General features: G+C 41.2%; 1 protein-coding gene across 1 annotated transcript in view; it reads left to right on the forward strand.

The window, feature by feature from the left end:
• Positions 1-22,595, forward strand: part of Cep128 (centrosomal protein 128) — a 363,113-nt gene that overhangs the window by 275,361 nt on the left and 65,157 nt on the right. The window contains exon 21 of the mRNA XM_004649677.2: positions 18,418-18,467. Within this exon, the coding sequence (XP_004649734.2) occupies positions 18,418-18,467 (50 nt within the window). The remainder of the gene's footprint in view (positions 1-18,417; positions 18,468-22,595) is intronic.

Below are 22,595 nucleotides of genomic sequence, written 5' to 3' on the forward strand. Positions count from 1 at the left end.
ACTTAAACTAAATGAAAAATCTGATGTGTTTGAGAAGCATGGAGGGGGCATGATTGCCATCTATACTACTTCGGATCATCATTCCTCACGCACATGGAGCCACTCAACTAAGACAACAGCAGTTAGATACGAGACTGCAGCCTACCAGAGCGCAGCGCTTGAAGTCCCTGTGCTAAGTGGTTTTTGCCATAGTGTGGTAAATACTGTTGCATAATCTCATTAGTTCATTTATACTTGTAACACTGTAGACAGAAAAGGTGAAATTTCCATTTAACAGACCTGGTAAGGTGGCTGACAGTAGTGGAAGAAGTAAAGCCCAGGTCTCCTAACTTGCAGTCTGATGAGTTGGGTCCATGTTGCACCCTTCTTGGAATGGACTGCATAGCAACTTAACCGTGAACCTGACCATTACAGGTTGACCTATAAAGCCATGAGTCTTGTTAATATTGTCCTACTCTTCAAATTATATGTATTATGAAATCTGGCTAGGTTTTTCTGATTTTTGTCAAAAATAACTAGTTTGGAATAATAAGTTGCAAACATTTCAGGAAGATTAAAAAGGGAGAAAATACAAAGTTCATTTTTAAAAGCACAGCAAATTGTAGTTCTAACCACAGAATAATTATTTTGAAATGGTATTTGAGTCACCTGACTTTTCATTGAATGTTTTTATCTTTGTGCACATGTCAAGTCTGTGAGGTTTACAATGCCAAGTATTGACCTCCCAAATTTCCAGATACCATCAGAAAGATGTAAAGTCCAGAACAGGGCAAAGCAGGGCAAATAGTTCTGATTTTGCTCTTCCCTGAACTCTGGCAACATTTGTAATAAAATATGCTTTTTATTTATTTTTTTTTTTTTAATTCATGGGGAGGCTGGCTTCACTAATATTAGGTTCAATTTCCCAGCAACACACACACACACACACACACACACACACACACACCATTTACTAGATAATCTTGGAAAATAAAGTCTTCTGGGACTTGAGTGGTATTCCTGTGTGAAACGTGCTACTGTTTGAATCATTACTTCCCTAAAGCCGTCGTGGAAGAACCTTTAGGAAAAGGGGCCTTGGTGAAGGAAATGAGGTTATTGGTGGCATGACTTTAAGGGAGATATGAGACCCTGTCCCCTTCCCATTCTGTTTGCTTCTCTGCCACCAGGAGTGAGCAGCTTTGCTCTGTCACGCCCTCCGTCATTCTGTACTGGGCCCGAAACAGTGGACTGAGATGATTGCCAACTGACCCTCAGAAACCATGGACCAAACAAAACCTTTCCTCTTTTTAAGCTGATATTCTTGGGTATTATGACACAGTGATGGGTATCTTACTCACACAGGGGACATTTATTTTGAGCTGACATTGCAGGCAGTATAAGGAGAGATGCAATGGAACAGATGGTAGTTTATTTTCAAGTTAGTTCCTGGCAGATCTAATACAGCACTAAGGAGGCTGAACTTCACCTCAGTGTGAGAAATTCTAGCGCTGTTTTACTCTTCTGTCCCACTTCCATGTCCACGGAGGATATCCATCCCAGAGCTTCTCTGTCCAACTCAGTCAAGTCCTTCTGTTATGATCTGAAAGCGAAATGTCCCTCACTGGCGCTCATATTTGAATGCCTCGTCTCCAGGCAGTGGTATTATTTTGGAAAGTTGTGCAACCCAAAGGAAATTGTGCTTGGCTAGCTGACCCTGGGCACTGTGAGTGGGCCTTTAGGCATTATAGCCCATCCTGCTTCTGGTCCTACTCCCCGCCTTCTGGTTCACATTAAGTGTAGAGCTCTGCCACACATTCCCACATCAGGGACCCAAGCTTCCATGCCTTTTTGCAATGAAGGACTGAAATTCCTAGAAACCATAATCCAAAATACTCCCTTCCTCCCTTCAGTTGTTTTGGCCAGATGTTTTCTCACAGTGTCATCCTGTAGCATCCTATAGCACTTGGCAGTATTTTTCTTGGAACTCAGTCTTACAAATAGTTCACAGCCACAGTGACCAAGAACAAAGAGTGACATGAGATTCTGTTTTAGATGCAGATATCAGGACAGTGTAGATCAGGGACTAGAGTTGTGAGACTGGTAAGAGGTGGCACCAGCAAGATGCTGCATTCATAATTTGAGCAGAAATTTTTGGAGAATAACTGGAAGCAGAATAAATATACATTACAGAAGTATAATGACTGTGTAGGACTTGAAGATATCACTGAAAGTTTTTCAACATTCCACATTTTCAAATCAATAAGAGGGACTTTTGTAGTTAATAAGGCAGAAGCAGGAGAGACAATAATATTGTGGAATACCACTTTCAGAACAGAATGCAGTATCTGAGAGAATTTGGATGGTCTGTATCTCACTGTCTTGCAGAACTCTTCACCCATTGACATGTATTTTCTATGTTCAAATGATAACAATAATCATCACATGATGCTAATTACAATTACTTATAAAAGCTGGGTATGTTATCTCACTTAATTATCATAGCAGTTGTAGCAGACAGCTTCAGGTTCACTGGGGTGAACTTCCAGATGAGGCACAGTTATGGAGGTAGGGATTTATTGAGGCTTACAGATCCAGGGGAAGTTCCATAATGGCAGAAGAAGCTGGCCTCCCTTCACAGGACCAAACACACAGAGAGAAGCACAGGCCTAAAAGCCAAAAGCCACACCGCACAGCACACTTCAGGAACTCCATCTAGGCACACTTTGCATATCTTTAGATTAAAATCTCAAACCCACCACCACACCTTAAGATCCTGGCAGTGAAACTGCCTCCAGCCAGGTGGAGGCTGCAGATGCAAACTTCAAAGTAATAAAATACTGAGTATATTGGGGGCCATATTCAGACTACCACAGCAGTCTATTTTAGAGCAGAGGAAAGAGGATAGTTGACAACATGTCCAAGTCAATTTGACACCAAGGCTCGTTTTCTATATTTCATTCACAGAAGAAAACATATTTAAACTAATCCACATAAAACAAAATTCTACTTTTTTTTTGGTTCTTTGAGGTAGGGTGTCACTGTAGCCCAGGCTAATCTGGAGTTCACTATATAGTCTCTGGGTGGCCTCAAACTTCCAGCATTCCTTCTTTCTCTACTTAACTAGTGCTGAGATTAAAGGCATGCACCACCATGCCCGGCTAAAATTCTACTTTTAAATGTACATTTTCATATGTTTATAAGGTTTTGCCATCGTCTCTGTTATGTAGTTTCACACATTAGCTCCAGTAGAACCCCACAACTATCAGCTTCCCTCCTCTTCCCTGGTGCCTCTGTCAACTACTACCCTACTTCCTGCCTCAATGAGTTTGCCTGTTCTTGCCTGTGGGTACCACTATTTCTTCACTCATTCATCATTGATGTACTGTGAAGGTGTCTCCCTGGGGTTAGGCTCATAAATTCATGTGCTCTGAATGCTTGGGTCCCAGCTGGTGACAGTTTGGGAGGTGGGACCTTTGTATATGAGTGTGTTCCTGGGGGAAGGCTTAGGAGTATTAGGCCCCCTTTGCCAGAGTTTGACTCCCTCTCTTTCTGCTGTTTTCTACATGTTGTGGCAGAAGTGGTGTTCAGTCCTTCTCTTGACATGTTTCCCCTGGTATCATGAAGTCTTTCCTCAGGAATGTAAACCAAATTAAAACTTTTTCTCCCATCAGCTGCTCTTGGTGGGTACTTTATGCAAGCCATGAGATGGTCAGTACAACTCTCCCCCATCTGGCTGCCTTGTCAACAACACTGTTAGCCTTGAAAGTCTCTTGTCTCATTTCTGAGCTGTACTTGACTCGTGAAAGGTGTAGTTTAGAAATAACACATTTGGGGGCTAGAGAGATGGTTTAGCAGTTAAGGCACTGGCCTGCAAAGCCTAAGGATCCAGGTTCAATTCCCCAGGGTCCATGTAAGCCAGATGCACATAATGACACATGCATCTGGAGTGGGTTTACAGCAGCTGAAGGGCCTAGTATTCTTATTCTCTCTCTATATATATCTGCCTTTCTCTCCCTCTCTCTTCTCTCATGTTTTTGACATAAATAAAAATTTTAAAAATATAGCACATTTGGCCTGGAGAGATTTCCCAGTGGTTAAGGTACGAGCCTGCAAAGCCTAACGACTTGGGTTCAAGTTCCCAATACCCATGTAAAGCCGAATGCACAAAGTAGCATTTGTTTGCAGTAGATAGACTCCCTGTTATGTGCCCAATCTTTCTTGATGACACTCTCTTTCTCTGTGAATAAATACATTTTTTCTAAAGAAATGCCACACTTGCTTCCTGCCATTATGTCTAAGAACACTTTGGAAAACGGACTCCCTAAATATTGAACACAGTGTATTTTGTATGACTTGCTATGTTGTGCTTTTATTTTCATTCTTCTCAAAGCATTTCTTAAGCTTCCTACTGTGACTGATTTTTTACAATAATTTAGTTATGGTCACAGAACATGTTTTGTATGATTTTAGTCCATTTATATTTTTTCCTTTTTAAGATTTTTATTGACAGTCTTAAGTCATGTACATAATATATTTTGATCATAGTTCCCCTTAAATTACCTTCTGCAGTCTGACACCCCGTCTCCCCTTCACTGAACCCCTTGTGTTTTACATTAGTTCCTCCTCTATTGTATGCTTTTTTGGAGGGGGTGCTCCTTCATCAATCATGTTAAAATGTTGATGGACCCAATAATGTGCAGGTCTGGCGCCATTTACTTTTTTAAAAAAAAATCTATTAATTTATTTGAGAGAGAGAGAGAGAGAGAGAGAGAGAGAGAGGGAAAGAGAGGGAGAGAATGGGCATGCCAGGGCTTCCAACCACTGCAAACTCCAGATGGATGTGCCTCCTTGTGCTTAATTGGGTCCTGGGGGATCTAACTGAGGTCTTTTGGCTTTGCAGGCTAGTGCCTTAACTGCTAAACCATCTTCTCCAGCATCCATTTACTTGTTTTAAGATACTTTTTATGGCCTCTAATTTAGATAATGTCCTATTCTCTTGTGGAGGATGTATATTTTGCTAATTTGAATTAATATTATATGGATGGCTGTTAGATCTGGCTGGCTTATTCTGTTGTTCAGATCCTCTATTTCTTTGGTGATCTTTCTAATTATTTTCTTTTTAAAACGTATTAGAGAGAGAGAGAAAGAGGGAGTGGGTTGTGAGGGAATGGATACACCAATTCGAATTACAAATTCATGTGCCACTTGTGCAACTGTTTTCATGTGGGTACTGGGAAATTAAACCCAGGCAATCAGACTTTGTAAGCAAGTGCCTTTAGCCCATTGAACTATCTCTCCAGCCCCCATTGTCCACTTTTCTATTTCACCCTACATTCTGTCTAACTTTGCTTCTCATATTTTGAGACTCTGCTGTACACTTGTATTTCTGTATAGTCTTGATTGACCTCTTGTTCTGTGCCCTTTTTGGTGTTTCAGTAGTTTTGCCTTAAAGTCTATGTTAATAATATAACTACTCTAGCTCTCTTTATTTTCATTCTTTTACTTTTAGCCTGTTTTTGTTTATAAGTGTATGTCTTTTAGACAGCATAATATATGATCTTATCAAGGCCAATGTACAGTTAGTATTTGTCAGCTTTCTGTCAAACTATTGACAACTATCTTGACTGAGGCCACTGACTTTCAAAGAGAAGACATCTTTTCAGTCACAATTCTAGAACCTCTAGCTAAAGGTCAAGGGTTGATCCCATATCTTTGGGCCTCTGGACAAGTGTGGCACATGCTACTCAGAGTATATGGCAGAGCAAATGGTTCACATCACAAGCCAGAAAACAAAGTAGGAAAAATGAAGCCAGCATACCACTGAGCCCACTGGGTGCCTCACACTCTCCCAGAGATCTAAGAACCTTCTGAAAGAGCTCAACATGTGAAAGTCGACAAAACTTATGTTTCCACATTCTGATGAACAAACTGTTAACACGTAGATTCTGAATTGGGCCAGGGCCTCTTGCTACTGCAGATGTACTCTGGACACATGCACCATTTTGTACATCTGGCTTTTCTTCTTTTCTTTCTTTTTTTTTTTTTGTAAATATTTATTTATTTGAGAGACAAGGAGGCAGAGAAAGAGAGAAAAAGAAAGAGCGGGAGGGAGAGAATGGGCATTCCAGAGCCATTAATTAGCCACTGCAAACAAACCCCAGATTTGCATGCACCAACTTGTGCATCTGGCTTTACATGGGTATTGGGAAACTGAACCTGGGTCCTTAGGCTTTGTAGGCAAGTGCCATAACCACTAAGTCGTCTCTCTAGCCATGCATCTAGCTTTTTGTGGGCACTGGGGAATCAAACTCAGCTAGCAGGCTTTATAAGCAAACATATTTATATACTGAGCCATCTCTTCAGTCTATTTCCTACTTGTTTCGTGTTTTCTGTTTTTATGAATTGATCCCTTTATTAAAATGTAATGCCCTGTTTTGCCTTTTTTGATTACAGGCTTGAAGTCTACTTTGTCTAATATAAAGATGGCCACTTCTACTTGTTTGTAACTTCCATTTGCTTGATAACTTGCTTTCCATCCTCTTATAGTCATTTTTTGAACATCTTTGTTGGCTGGATGAGTTTCTTGGACCCAGCATATAATTGGGCCTTTTTTTTTTTATTAAGTAGAAACTTTGTAGGGACACATCATGTGTTGGTACCATCATTACCCTCCTCCCTGCTCTCATTCCACTGAGGGTCCTCCTTACTTGGGATTGCTGGTATTCACCATGGGGTTTTAGGTTATGAATTGTGAGAGCATCAGTGATTGTAAGGTGGGGGCAATGCCTCTGGATATTTCCTCACACTCTGTGGCACTTATGATCTTTACCACCGCCTCTTCCACAAACTTCCCTGAGCTGTGGTAGGTGTGTTTTTAGTCTACTTTAGTGTTGACTTCTTAATTAAAGGGTTTAATCCATGTATACTTAATGTACAACTGTATCTTATTTAATTGTACTTTCCTTTTTATGCCTCACATATATTGTGGCTTTCTGCTATTGAGGATTTGTGGCAGCCCTGCAAGTATATCAGTGTCATTTTTTAAATACGGGCTGGAGAGATAGCTTAGAGGTTAAGGCATTTGCCTGCGAAGCCAAAGGACCTTGGTTTGATTCCCCAGCTCCCATGTAAGCCAGATGCACAAGGGGTCTCATGCATCTGGAGTTCATTTGCAGTGGCTGGAGGCCTTGGCATGCCCATTCTCTCTTTCCTTCTCTTTACATCTTTCTCTCTCAAATAAATAAATAAAAATAAAGTTTAAAAATAAATAAATTCTGGGAGAACACTTTGTGTCTTTCTTACTTCTTTTATTGAGAACTTTAATATATGAACATACTGAATATAATTTGATCATATTCCCATCCTCCACCCCACCCCTATTTCACAGAGGACCTTCCTCTTTCCAGATAGTCCTTCCTTTATTTTGTTGTTGCATTCCATTTGTCCTCCTCTGTCCTCTATATCAACATTGTGGAAGAGGTGGTGGAAAGAATGAAATAACAATATGATGAGGAAAAGTGCTTTGGAGCTCTTGTTTTCTGGGCATAAAGTAGCCTGCGTTCATGGTCTCACAGCAGCTGTCATTATCTATACAATATCAGGCCTCTTGACACGTCATCTTGGATGCTGAAGGAAAGCCAACAAAGGCCAAAAAGAAAAAGACATTAAAATAGGAGGGAGACTAGTTGGAAAGAAGGGGTTCAGTGGAAGGAGTATGAAGGAGGGGCAAAAGAAATTAATGTGAGGGAATTATAATAAAAAAGTACATCTATGAAAATTGTCAATAAAATGTTTAATATTAAAACTCTGAGCTCTGACATATTTGTGGTTCAAGCATTGCTTTTATTTATTTATTTATTTTTATTTATTTGAGAGTGACAGAGAAAGAGGGAGAGAGAGAGAGAATGGGCATGCCAGGAACTCCAGCCACTGCAAATGAACTCCAGATGCGTGTGCCCCCTTGTGCATCTGGCTAAAGTGGGTCCTGGGGAATCGAGCCTCGAACCAGAGTCCCTAGGCTTCACAGGCAAGCACTTAACTGCTAAGCCATCTCTCCAGCCCTGGTTCAAGCATTTTATACAAAGGACACTTAACCTATAAAAGAGAATTCTGCTACACTAATGCACATCTTTACTAGTGCGCTTGCTTGTGAAGCCTAAGGACCCTGGTTCGAGGCTCGGTTCCCCAGGTCCCACGTTAGCCAGATGCACAGGGGGGCGCACGCGTCTGGAGTTCGTTTGCAGAGGCTGGAAGCCCTGGTGCACCCATTCTCTCTCTCTCCCTCTATCTGTCTTTCTCTGTGTGTCTGTCGCTCTCAAATAAATAAAAAATTAAAAAAAAAAGATATTTCTCTCTTGCTCCTATCAATATATGTTCTTTATCTTTTGTTTCTAGAACTTGGTCTATCTTGGTGTGAATTTCTTCAGGTTTCTTCTGTTTGGTGCTCATGTTTGTTCAACTTCAGGTATATGCCCCTGATCATAATTTGGACATTTTAATATATATGCACGTGTTTGCCATCTGAAGGTGAACACCTAATTCTGTGAGGACTCTTGCCCTTGCTTTGGCATCATATGGGCGTAGCTCTAGACTATCTGTAGCTGGTCAGTCTTGTGTCTATTACCTGGTATTTGGCAAGCATCTCTCTTGACTTTAGATTTCTGAAATCTCACTGCTTGTCTTTGTGTGAAAGTGAGTAATAAAATATTTAAATCAGGTGAATAATTTGTTAATTTCATTCAGAAAAATTAAGTGGAATATTAATTGTATCCTATTAGCTAATATCATATAGCAGATTAGACATAGTCAATATTCAGTATCCTATGTATGTCTTCATTATTTAAAGAATACATATGTGGTTATCTTGTGAGCCAGGCATTAGAGAGGTGCTGAACACAGTCCCAGTTCCTACCTTAGAGCATTATACACTGACCTGTACCTTGAACATTAATGTCAGCACATACCTTTTATAGGCACAGTGAAATTTTATAGATTTGTTTATACAAGTAGGTTCCTGATTAAGCATAGAAATCAGGGTAATTCCATTGAATATGTTGAAAAATTTTTGAGAAGCTGAGAATAGATATGGATGACTCTCAGTGAGACAACTAACAATCTTACACTTACAGAAATTATAACAAGAGTTTGCTATGAATGGCCTCCTTTACACTATTCCTACAGTTACAGGTTTCTACAGAAACCTTTCATTGGATTGGGTTCATATTCCCTGGGATCTCTATGCCATGTTGCATACATTTTGATTATCTACTTCTGGGTACTGTGTGCACTTAAATTTGCTTTTAGTAAAATACATCACTTTCCCTCCTAAAGTGTATCCTATAGATACTATAATGCATCTCTAACCCGCAGTGGTTAGAAACACCTCAGTTTATTATGTCACATCTGGAGGTCAGGGTCCAAATGGACTGAAGTAAAGGCATTGGCAGGGCTACTTCCTTCCTGTGGGTTCCTGTGGAGAACCTGTTTTCTTGACTTTTCTTGACTCCTGGAATCTGCTTTCATTCTTTGGCTCATGTCCTTCTTCCTCCATTTTTCAAGCCAGCGTAAACACATAGGTACATGCTGTCTGTGTGAATTGCCATTGGTGACACAGCTGGTATTTGATGTTGAGCTAGGCTGTGCCCCACTCCAGTGTTCCCTTTCTGAGCTCTGTTTATCATTACATCACAACATTTTGCAGAAGTTTGAAAATTTTTCTCAACAAGTTCTAATTTAGTTTTGATCTAGAAGGGACCAAGTACTCTAGAAGACTCATTGGTAGATGTATCAGGAAACAAGCAAAAGTTTCTAACATCAAGTGATGACCAAACAGCAAGTCATTACAAACATAGTCAATTTCCACATAGTTAGTTGTATAACCATTTAAGAGCTGTGGATGTAGTTCAGTGGTGGAGTGCTTGCTGGCCCACATGTGTCAATGCCTTCTAACCTGAGCCTTTTACACAATTCAGAGGCAGGCAACATATGTAGGAATAAACAAGATGTTATGCTGTCTTCATTTGACCGTATCAAACTTGTCCTGAAGTAGTGTTTACAATAGATCATAAACTTCTCCTGCCAACTTTCCTTTTTTTTTTTTTCACATGTAGTTTTCTGAGAGGACATGGCCTGCTGATTAGACCAAGACAATACTGTGATGAATTTAGGGTGCTCATGTATTTATTTAATGAGTTACTTCCTCTGACCTCATATATATAGAGGTCAACAACTTTTTTTTTTGTCATTTGGGTTAGAATTTTCAGTGTATAACTTGGTGTTTATCATTACCAGAGCTAGGAGCAAGGTGGAATGGGTAGATGGTCATGCTGCCTTCCATACAAGGTGAAGGTGGTAGATGGTTATGCTGCCTTCTGCACAAGGTGAAGGTGGTAGATGGTCATGCTGCCTTCTGTACAAGGTGAAGGTGGTAGATGGTCATGCTGCCTTCTGTAAAAGGTGAAAGTGGTAGATGGTCATGCTGTCTTCCGTACAAGGTGAAGGTGGTAGATGGTCATGCTGCCTTCTGTGCAAGGTGAAGGTGGTAGATGGTCATGCTGCCTTCCGTACAAGGTGAAGGTGGTAGATGGTCATGCTGCCTTCCATACAAGGTGAAGGTGGTAGATGGTCATGCTGCCTTCCGTACAAGGTGAAGGTGGTAGATGGTCATGCTGCCTTCCGTACAAGGTGAAGGTGGTAGATGGTCATGCTGCCTTCTGTACAAGGTGAAGGTGGTAGATGGTCATGCTGCCTTCTGTGCAAGGTGAAGGTGGTAGATGGTCATGCTGTCCTCTGTGCAAGGTGAAGGTGGTAGATGATCATGTTGTCTTCTGTACAAGGTGATGGTGGTAGATGGTCATGCTGCCTTCTGTACAAGGTGAAGGTAGACGGTTATGCTGCCTTCTGTACAAGGTGAAGGTGGTAGATGGTCATGCTGCCTTCCGTACAAGATGAAGGTAGATGGTTATGCTGCCTTCTGTACAAGGTGAAGGTGGTAGATGGTCATGCTGCCTTCTGTACAAGGTGAAGGTGGTAGATGGTCATGCTGCCTTCCGTACAAGATGAAGGTAGATGGTTATGCTGCCTTCCGTACAAGGTGAAGGTGGTAGATGGTCATGCTGCCTTCCGTACAAGGTGAAGGTAGACGGTTATGCTGCCTTCTGTACAAGGTGAAGGTGGTAGATGGTCATGCTGCGTTCTGTACAAGGTGAAGGTGGTAGATGGTCATGCTGTCCTCTGTACAAGGTGAAGGTGGTAGATGGTTATGCTGTCCTCTGTACAAGGTGAAGGTGGTAGATGGTTATGCTGCCTTCTGCACAAGGTGAAGGTGGTAGATGGTCATGCTGCCTTCTGTACAAGGTGAAGGTAGACAGTTATGCTGCCTTCTGTACAAGGTGAAGGTGGTAGATGTTCATGCTGCCCTCTGTACAAGGTAAAGGTGGTAGATGGTCATGCTGTCTTCTGTACAAGGTGAAGGTGGTAGATGGTCATGCTGCCTTCTGTACAAGGAGAAGGTGGTAGATGGTCATGCTGCCCTCTGTGCAAGGTGAAGGTGGTTGATGGTCATGCTGTCCTCTGTGCAAGGTGAAGGTGGTTGATGGTCATGCTGCCCTCTGTACAAGGTGAAGGTGGTAGATGGTCATGCTGTCCTCTGTACAAGGTGAAGGTGGTAGATGGTCATGCTGTCTTCTGTACAAGGTGAAGGTGGTAGATGGTCATGCTGTCCTCTGTACAAGGTGAAGGTGGTAGATGGTCATGCTGTCTTCTGTACAAGGTAGATGATCATGTTTTCTTCTGTTATATTGCAGTTTGGGAGACATTTTTCCAGAAATGAATTCAAATAAACCCATGAGTACCTGTATTTGGATGTCTTACTATGTACCCAAGACAGACAGTGGAGTGTAAACCTTTCAATTTATGAATCAGTTGAGCTCGTTCTGTGGGCCAGTATGTTGTTTCAGTTTCTGAGACAAACTACAAGGGTAGCCCTATGTTTTGAGTGGTTTCTTCATTTTAACCTGTATTTTTCTGAGCTAATGCCTGATGAGGAAACTCTTAGATCATTGTGGCATATTCAGGGATTTACTGGCAGGTGGTAGTGATAAGGCAATTTTCATAATGTAACTGTCCTGTTATGTGCAGTCTAGAGGCCATGTAGTAGAAGGCCTCTTTTGCTGGTTTGTTGTATATTATGATTGTGTTTCACACATTTCTCTGATTTCAGAAGGGATATTTTACAGGTGACTTTTTTAATATTTATTTTTGTTATTTATTTATTTGAGAGAGGGAGAAACAGAAAAATGTAGATAGAAAGAGCGGATGCAACCGAGCTTTTAGCCACCACAAACGAACTCCAGATGCATGCACCCCTTGTAATCTGGCATTTCGTGAGTACTGGGGAATCGAACTTGGATCCTTAGGCCTTGCAGGCAAGCACCTGCAATAATAACTAATGTACAATTTTTACTGTGAACCTATGTGATGGTTTGAATCAGATGGCGGCAATTTGGGAATTGGAACCTTGTTGGAGCAGGAGTGTTGTTGGGGTAGGCCTTTTGGGTGACATAGCCATCTCCCCATTGTTAGAGTTAAGCTCACTCTCCTGCTGCTGTTGTCCACCTGCAGTGGCAGAGGTGATATCCAGGTCTTTCTGTCCATGCCATGCTTTCCCCTGCCATCATAGACCTTCCCCTCTAGACTGTCAGCCAAAATAAATACTTTCCTCCTATCAGCTGCATTTGTCCAAGTGCTTTATACCAACAATGTAAAGGTAGCTACAACAACCTGGTCTATTTTAGGAGTTTTGCTTGTGCTTTTGTGTCTTGGACTCTACTGGGGATTGGTTCCCATGGATACCAAAATCTAGTGATACTTAAGTCCCTTAAGTGATAAATGGTATAGATTTGCATGTAATTATCTCATACTCTTTATATCATCCCTAGATTACTTGCATTCTCTTAAGACAATGTGATACATATGGAATTGTTCAAGGATATTTATGAGCAAGGTGGAAGGAACTGCACACAATCTGTATAGGGGAATACTAAAGAATATACTCAAGTCATGATAGATATGGAGCCCATGATAGAGAGGGCAAACTGTATTAATGTTGGACATATTTGAGTACACTTACTTTATTTACCTTTAATAGTGTAATGAAATAGGAAAAACAGAAAACAAAAACCTTTGCTGGCCAGTGTTATAGTAAGCTGCAAAACTATTCATCCATGAAAGAAAGTCATCCATGAAAGATTTTTTTTAATTGATGGTCATCTGTGAGGCCCTTATGCTTGTATGTTGATAGACCTTACAACATGACTGCCTTCTGTATTGTCTAAGTACTTGCTCTCCAGCCAAGTTACCTCTTGTTATGTGACCTCTGCATACTACTGTGGCTGTGGACTGTTAAGGATGAGTATTCTCAGACTGTTGATATCACACAGTGTTTCGGCGAAGCTAACGTGCAAGAGTGTGAGGCAGAAGAGGGAATTCTGTGCCTTTTCAGTATAGTCGTTGTTTCATGTGAATACGTTCTGTCCAGTTCAAAAGCCTGGGACTGCTGTGTGAAGCCAACAGAGGTGCGGGGTCTGTTGGAACTCAGTCCTCATCCACAAAAGACAAGGAGGTTTAGATTAGTGGCTATTAAATTAGTATCATTTGAAGATTTATAGCTCCAGTATGATGTCACTGAGGTCTGCCTCACAATAGGAAACAAACTTATTTACCAGGCTGGTCCTCACCCCTCTACTTTGACCATTTATTTATTTGTGGTTTATACCTGATTATGTGTGCTTCATTTATACATGGAATTCTTCTTTAAGGAAAAGGAAAAGTTGGAGTTAAAATTATTTCTGTGTTCTCTTCTGCCCCTAATGTCACTGATGCAAATGCTGGGTCTCCAAGGAAGAGTAAGAGAAAGTGACCGATGTCTCCAGTTTGTGGCTATTGTCTTGAGTACCAGGAGTGTAGCTAGGGGAGCTGAGCTGAATCCATCACTTACGGTCTCTTGTGGGCTGTGGTGCAGTGTGCTGTTTCATTTGGCTTCACTATACCATGACTATTATCCATAAAGAGGAAAACACTATTTTGTTAGTTTGTTTGTTTGTTTTGTTTTTCAAGGCAAGGTTTCACTCTAACCCAAGCTGACCTGGAATTCACTCTGTAGTCTCAGGGTGGCCTCGAACTCACAGTGATCCTCCTGCCACTGCCTCCCGAGTGCTGTGATTAAAGGTGTGCACCACCGTGCGCGGCAAACAACTTTCATTTTTAAAATTAAACACTTTTGAGGGCGTACATGGCCTACAGGTTTTTTTACAGGCTGGGACATAAGGACCAACACTGACCAGGGGCACTGTGTTACTGTGTGGTGCAGAAGCCCCCTGTCTAGTCCGCCATCACTAATTAAGCTTCCTGTACAGCCAGAGCCAGTCCATTGCCATGGATGCTGCTGTGTCTTGAGCCCCTGTTTCCATAGCTTTCTGCCCTTTGTCAGCTGCCTGAGTTATGAAGTGAATGAGGTACTATAGCAGACAGCTTCCGGGTTGCTGAGGTGAACTTCCAGACCAGGCACAGTTACAGAGGGAGGGTTATTTTTTGAAGCTTACAAATCAAGGGGAAGCTCCATAATGGCAGCAGAAGTTAGCCCCCTCTTCAAGGACCAACCAGAGAGAGAAAAAGCTACACCACACCGCACACACACTTCAGGAACTCCAGGTGGCACTAGACACTTTGCATATCTTTAGACTGGAATTTCAAATCCACCACCACACCTCAGGGCTGGACTCTAAAATCTGCCCTGGAAACATTCCACTCAGGTAGCTGCAGATCTAAACTACAAAGTGTAACAAAACACTGAATATATGGGCGGTTCTAACTACCACAGGTACTAAATGATTAAAGGCTAATTGAAGGGCTGGAGAGATGGCTTAGTTGTTAAGGCACTTGCCTGCAAAACCTAATGACTCAGGTTTAACTTCCCAGTACCCATGTAAAGCCAGATGCACAAGGTGGCACATGTGTCTGGAGTTCATTTGCAGTGGCTAGAGGACCTGTCTTTCTCTCTCCCTGTCTCTCAAATACATATATATATATATGTATATATATATATACACACATATATATATATATAATATACATATATATATATATATATATATATATATATATATATATACACACACATACGTGTGTGTGTGTATGAAAGATTAGTAATTTCTAAATTTGATTTGCAATATTTTTATGAAGAATCAAGTTATTAGTTAGGTGTGTTGGTCATGCACCTGTGCACAAATAAATACCAGCTTTTCTGGCGCCTGGAAACCAGAAATAATGTAAACAATGTCCTTAAATAGTCTTAACACTGGTGCAAAGACTACAAAGGATATGATACAGAAATCTTAATACGACTACATCCCCAGAGATTTTTAAAACACACATGTCAAAGCTAATTTGAGTTAAAGCAAAACCAGTCAATATCAAAATAAATTAGAAGTATAGTTTTATGGGCCTCAAAGATGGATCAAGTTGGTCTGCCATCTCTTTCTGTTTTGGGCTCTGCTTTTTGATCAAGTGCCTTAAACATACTGAACAACAACACAGCCTTGGAAGCACTGAGCTCTTACGCTGTAGCCTGGGTCATGACCTACTTTTGTGACAGGACAGGCTAGCTAGGCCCCTTAGCTGAAAGTGTCATGGGAGTCACATGGGAAAGAAGAGGAAGTTCTCGCAGGGAAAGATAGAGTGAACTTGTTTATATCTGTATTTTACTAGATTAGTAAGTTGTATTTGACTGTATGAGAGAGCCATTACTCATTGTTTATCTACTAACTTACCTCACCTCAGGTGTTTAGAGTTTGCCAAACCAACTTGACTCTGGAGGAGGGAGATTAGTTCTTTCATTCTGAATGGTATGACAAAGATTAGAAGTACTTAAAATAAAATGCTCCTTTTTTTTTTTTTTTTTTTTTTGGTCTTTCAAGGTGGGGTCTCACTCTAGCTCAGGCTGACCTGGAATTCACTATGGAGTCTCAGGGTGGCCTCGAACTCACAGTGATCCTCCTACCTCTGCCTCCCAAGTGCTAGGATTAAAGACATGCGCCACCATGCCCGGCTTTTTTTTTAAATGCTCCTTACTTCATGGCTCTTCTAGTCCTGTACACCCAGACCTGTTTTACTCTCTTCAGAGCCTGCATCCTCTTTCTCCATATATTTGTTCAGTTCTCCTGTATCCTTTCAATCCTTTTAATAAATGTTAAATTCTTTTGTTCAGTTAACTGATTGCCATGAATTAGTACATTACTAGTGTCAAGATATCCACAAAAATCATTCCTTAAGCTCATGATTCCTTGAGGTGGAGTCGCCCCTGGGATCAGCCAGGCATTGGGAATTCTGTCTGCATCATTGGTGCTTGGCTTCGGATCAGCATGAATGCTCTGCTGGACATCTGCTGGCTGCCTGCTTGGCCAACCTTGGTTTAATGCGTAGGAAGATTCCTGAGTCCTGTGTCTCTTGTCATTAGCAGGTTGCCCTGGGCTTTTTCAGACAATAATGCCAGTTCCATATAGAAAAGTGCAAAGGTTCAGGGAAGGCCTCTTGAGCCCTGATGCCAGCTGGCATAGAGTTGCCTTGTGAGGCTGAAGTCCCGTGGTGAGCCTAGCACAGGAGGCAGAAGTGCTGGTTTCCTGATGGAAGTACATCTCAATGCAAATGACTCGGTGTAAGGCAGAGGACTGATGACACTTGGGTGATGAGCTGTAGCCCAAGTTAGCGTCACCCACCCTGATGCTAAAGTCCCCATAGGCTAACTGAAAAAAATTGGCTTTGTGAGTCAATATCACTTCTTCTAAAGGAGATAAAATTAAGGTTTCCTGTTATGTTAAGTACAACACGTTGTGTATGCAGGGAATCACTTACCACCTCTGACGTATTCTCAATTGAACAGCCTCAGTGTTGTCACCATCACCTGTCATCTACCAGCCATGTCTTCTAAAGTTCCAGTGTATTATTAATATTATTTATTTACGAGAGATGGGGGGGTCAGGCAGATAGAAAAAGAATGAGGGCTGGAGAGAGGGTTTAGCAGTGAAGGTGCTTGTGTGAAAGCCTAAGGACCCAGGTTTGATTCCCCAGTCAGTACCCATGTACAGTAGACACATGTGGCAGCACAAGCTTCTGGAGTCCATTTGCAGTGGCTAGAGGCCCTAGTGTGCCAATCCCCTCCTTCCCTCCCTCCGTCCCTCAAGTAAATAAGAATAAGATATTAAAAATAGAGCAAGAGAGAGAATGGGCACACTGGGGCCTCTAGCCACTGCAAACAAACTCCAGACACATGTGCCACTTTGAGCATCTGGCTTTACATAGGTACTGAGGAATTGATCCTGGGTCCTTTGGTTTTGTGGGCAAGTACCTTAACTGCCAAGCCATCTCTTCAGCTCAGGTTCCAGGGTTTTATCTGCCCATTTAGCATAAACACCAATGTGACTTTGCCCCATGGTCATACTTCTTTCTGCTATATCTAGTTCATCCCTTGCTATTGACTTTGTCTCCCCAGCATGTATATGAGGTTTCCTGTTTTTCTTTTTCTTTTTTTTTTTTTTTTTTTTGCCACACAGCCTGTTGTTAAGAGTTATCAGTCACAGAGTTAGGCACGTGCTACTTGAGGTGTTTCTTGGCAGTTTTCATCTAAGTTCTGACTCAGCTCAGCCTTCTTCAAGCTTGTGAGATCACAGGGTGGTATAGCTGCAGGCAGAAAATTCTGCTTGCCAAGTATATTTTCCTTTTATAGCATGTTCATAAATTAATGTAGGGCACTGACATGCTGTGGCTGTGTGCGTGCATTAAGTTGACTACCTTCCCTTCTAGCCACTCATTTCTCTGAGAGTGTGCCAAACTCTTGGTCAGATTCAGTTGCTTCTCACTATGCCTGTGCAAGATGATAAAAGGCTTTTCTGTGGAGGTGGCATTCTGCTTCCATTTATAGCACCCATTATTTCAAGGTGTTTTAATTTGGTCATAAAAATTGACTCCCAGGAGCTTGGCTTGGGAGCTTATATGATATTAAGTGGTTTGTTTTAATTATCTGTTTAACAAAAAAAAAATCTTCCTTTATTGTAAAAGGAATTTTGTGTTACTTGAGTTATATAATCATTGGACTAAATGTTTCATATATTAGTATATGATTCCAGCATGTGTAATTTGATCTCTCACAGAGCCAGGGCCTTCTAGGACGTCTTGTCCAGCTTGCATTTGGTGGGGGAAAGGGATGCTATGCATCTCATCACCTGGGAGCAGAGGACATTTCTTTTATACTTTTTCTCACACTTTAACCTTAAGTTCTCTTTCCATTAACATTTTATACAATTCACTCACTGAATTACATTCTATGATAAGAAATAACTCCTTTTTGGCATTGCATTTTCATAGGTGTTTTCTTTCTTGTTATAGATTTGCTAGAAGAGACCCAAAGGAAAGATGAAGAAATGGAGTCTCTGCAGGTAAAGTCAATTCTCACATAGGGTACATAAAATATTTGGTGTTTTTCTCTATTTTTTATTGCCATATTCAGACTTCTATAGTAAGTGGAGTGTCAAACACTATATGAAAATATTAATGCTAAAGTTGAAATTTGCTTTCCTTAGCTGACTTTGAGAGCACTTATCATCTAAAGCAAGAGGCCAGCTCAGCCTCTAGGCTACTCTTGAATGAACCTGTATGTCTTGGCGCAACATAATGGGAACCTTGGCACTTGGGAATGAAGACATTGTCCTCCCCACCAGCAAGGCTGGTGAAAAGCATAAATCTACATTTCTCAAGTGAAATTCAAACATATTTGTGCCTCGTAGATATTGTGTGTTTTATATTAATAACCAACCAATAATGTTAACCCATATGTGACACCAGGCTTTGCCTTGTGTGGACTCTCAATTTACTGTGGGTTTATGCACATTTCCAGGACTAGGAAATGGTGTTTGAAAGATTCTACTGGAATTTTAACTAACATTTCCATGGCATGCGCTCTTGACATTTAGTTGCCATCTGACAGAAGTTCTTCCTTCCTTCTATCCTGGGCAACTTACAAATGGGTAACTCAAGCATCTGTCTTTATTAGCACAACCACAGTCAGTTCTGCTCACATGACACAACCAGTTTACTGAACATCATGTTGGAGATTAAGAACAGTAAGTACTTTGGACATTTAGAGTTCTTTGCGGGCCTTGAGCTCCAAGGCGGGGCTAGAGAATGGAATAATGAACTAGCATCAGGGAAGAGGTCTGCTTCTGGTAAATGAGGAATGGGTCAGGTTAAGCCCAAAAGCAAGGGATATAGTTTATCGTTGGAGTTTCTACTATGTGATGATGCATCCATTCAGGAAAATTGTATAATTGACCTGAAAATGCCGAGGTAGCAGAGTTAGATATGTAGTAAAAGTGACACGTAGCTATCGTTTTGTACAGATTAAATTACTTTAACAGTTTGCCCTGTGTTCAAATATAAAAAGAGAGCAGTAGTCAGTCATGTGTGAGGCCAAGAAAAAACCTGAAGTGTATACTCACCCTGCTAATCTATGTGAAATTAATTCCAGCATTGCTTATCTAAAAACCATTGTGTTGCGATTACCACCGGCCCCAGAAAATCATGTATAAGCATATTTATGGAATACATTTCTAGCCTTTTGAAACTGCAGCACAGATAGTTTTGAGTTTATGTCTCTCATAATACAAATCTTGGAACCAGTAACCTCATTAAATAAAATAGCGTTCATTGCTTCTCAAATGTTTATTAAGTATCAAGCCTATTTTTACCCAACTGCCCCCAGTGTAAAAGAATGAACCAGCCAGCTGGCTGTGGTTTGTATAGCTATACAGTGTGCTGTCCTGCAGCAGAAAAGTCAAGCTCTGAAACTGTCCATTAAGAAAAGAGGAAGGTAACACTTCTTGGAGTGACAGGAGCTCAGAGGTGCATCACCCAAAGCCTTTATAGTTAAGGGCTAGAGAAAAACCCATGGGGAGAATTGCCTAAGTCCCAGTTTCTTTTTAAAGTAATTAATTAATTTTTAATATTTCTTTTTAAAATTTAACTTTACTTATCTGAGAGAGTGAGAGATGGAGAGAGAGAATATGTTCACGCCAGGGCCTCCAGCCACTACAAATGAACTCCAGATACATGTTCCACCTTGTGCATCTGGCTTATGTGGGTCCTTTGGCTTTGCAGGCAAACGCCTTAACCACTAAGCCATCTCTCTAGCACTAATTTTTAGTATATTTAGTTAGTTAGTTAGTTAGTTGACGGAGAGGCAGAGAGAAAGTGAGAGAGAGAATGAGTATGGATATGTCAGGGCCTCTTACCACTGAAAATAAACTCCAGATACATGTGTCACTTTGTGCATTTGGCTTTATGTAGGTGCTGAGAAATTGAACCTAGGCTATCAAGCTTTGCAGCTGTCAAGCTTTATAAGCAAAGACCTTTAACCACTGAGCCATCCGGACCCCAAGTTTCTTTATTCAAGTATAAATATTATACTTGAATAGTTTTGCAACAACTACTAAAGTATGTAGGTTGAATTTGTAAGCCAATGGTACAGTGCTAAGTACTTTTCAGGATCTGGAGAGACAGCTCCGTTGATACAGTGTCTGCCTCAAAAGTATAAGGATCTGGCCTGGAGGAATGGCTTAGCGGTTAAGGCATTTGCCTGCAAAGGCAAAGGACCCAGTTTAGATTCCCCAGGACCCAAGTTAGCCAGATGCACAAGGGGGCGCATGCATCTGGAGTTCAGTGGCAGTGGCTGGAGGCCCTGGCACGCTCATTCACTCGCTCTCTCTCCCCCCCCCCCCGCTTCTTTCTCTGTCAAATAAATAATATTTAAAAAATATATATACACATATGTTTATATTAAAAAATATAATGCTCTAAGTTTGCTCTTCATAACTCACTTAAACAAAAAGCTGAGCATGGGAGTACATGCTTGTTATTTCAGTATTTCTGTGCTGGGGAAGTGAAGACACGTTTCAGCCAGTCTAGCCTAATTAAGAGACCCTGTGTCAAAAAAAAAAAAAAAAAAGGAGATTGCTTTGTCCTCCATTTCAGTTCAACAGAGAGAGAGAGACAGTGAGAGAGAGGATGCTAACGGTAAAGACTGGAGGTCAGGAATATGGAGTGTGAAGGCCTGCTTCTGCCTCTGACTTACTGGGTAGCCTTGGGGAACTCAGTGAGCTTTTCTGTGGCTGTTCTCTCACTGAGATATCAGGTTGTAACTCTTCCTGAGTGTTTAGTATGGGTTAGATTATCCCAAAAGTGAAAACTAAATATGTAATTCTAATTTATAATGTTGACAAGTCCTCAGGTATATGAAGTGGAGTTTGTTTTACTTACTGATAATCATTTTACTTTTAGAAGACATTCCACATTAAATGTTATTCTCTTTTAAATGTTATTCCCTATTTCCTATAAATGCATAGTGTTTTACTCATTGAACAAATTTTGATTGAGCAGTACCACTCTGTGAGGTAGTTGGGGAAGCAAGTATACTGGATATCTTCTTGCTTTCCTTAACAGAATTAGTGGGGGAACTATGAAATAGTTCAGTAATGAAATATTGAAAGCTGGCACTAGGGGAAATGTTTCAAGTACTCGTCCTTATCTAGAAGGCAGGACTGATGGCAGTGAAAGGGAATGAGTGTTCTAGAGGCTGATCGGTTAACTGGTGTTGGGCGGTAATGGGAATAGATCTCCTAAAAGGAACCCAGGACTTAAATGACAACTGGGAGTGATGCAGGCCAGCATAGGATGTGTAGAAGAGGAAATGAAGGAAGTTCAATTGGAGGAGTGCCCATGTGACAGAGGAGAGGTGAACAGGCCTTTGTAAGGCAGACATGGGACTTCATGTGATCTTGGGCTGCTGCTTAGTCTATAAAACATCCAGTGAAGGGTTTGGAACACAGAAACCATGTCATCAAATTTTCATCATTTATAAATAACTGGCTATAATGTGGAAATTAACTAGATTAAGATTGAAACCAGCAAACCCAGTTAAGCAGGTCCTCGTGAGAGTCTTGACAAAAGATGGCGTCCAGGACTGCTTGACCGCAGCCAGCATGGAGAATGGTGGCAGCTTTTGAATATATTTTAGGATGGAAAAAAAAAATCTGAGATTAGCTACAGGAAGTAAAAAGGCAGGAGTTGAGAATGTCCCCCTGAGCAGCTCATCCAGGCAGCTTCCGGCCTGGTTGTGTTTCTCAGGGAGAGAGGAAAGCTGACTTGGTGACATGTCCAGCTGGCAGTGGCTGCGGGGGTGAGTGTTTGTGTGGGGGGTGTACATAAGTCTAGAACTCGGAAGGGTTAGAAGTAGGGCAGGCGGAATTTGATGTCATCAGCTCTGCTGTCTGTAGAGTTTGGATGATGCTGACAGTCACAGAAGTGACAAGAACTTTCAGGGAAAACTGAGGAAAATGAATGCCTATGTCAGATCCCAAGGAGCACCACTATTTAAATCACAGTTAAGGATGGAAACCCAGAATAGCTGCCTAAGACATACAGTAAAAAAAAGAAAAGAGAAAAAAGTGAAAAGAACCTCGTGAGCCAGGCATGGTGGCACATATCTTTAATCCCAGCACTTGGGAGGCAGA

Source organism: Jaculus jaculus, chromosome 7 (genome assembly GCF_020740685.1).
Source record: "Jaculus jaculus isolate mJacJac1 chromosome 7, mJacJac1.mat.Y.cur, whole genome shotgun sequence".
In the NCBI taxonomy this organism is placed as follows: Eukaryota; Metazoa; Chordata; class Mammalia; order Rodentia; family Dipodidae; genus Jaculus; species Jaculus jaculus.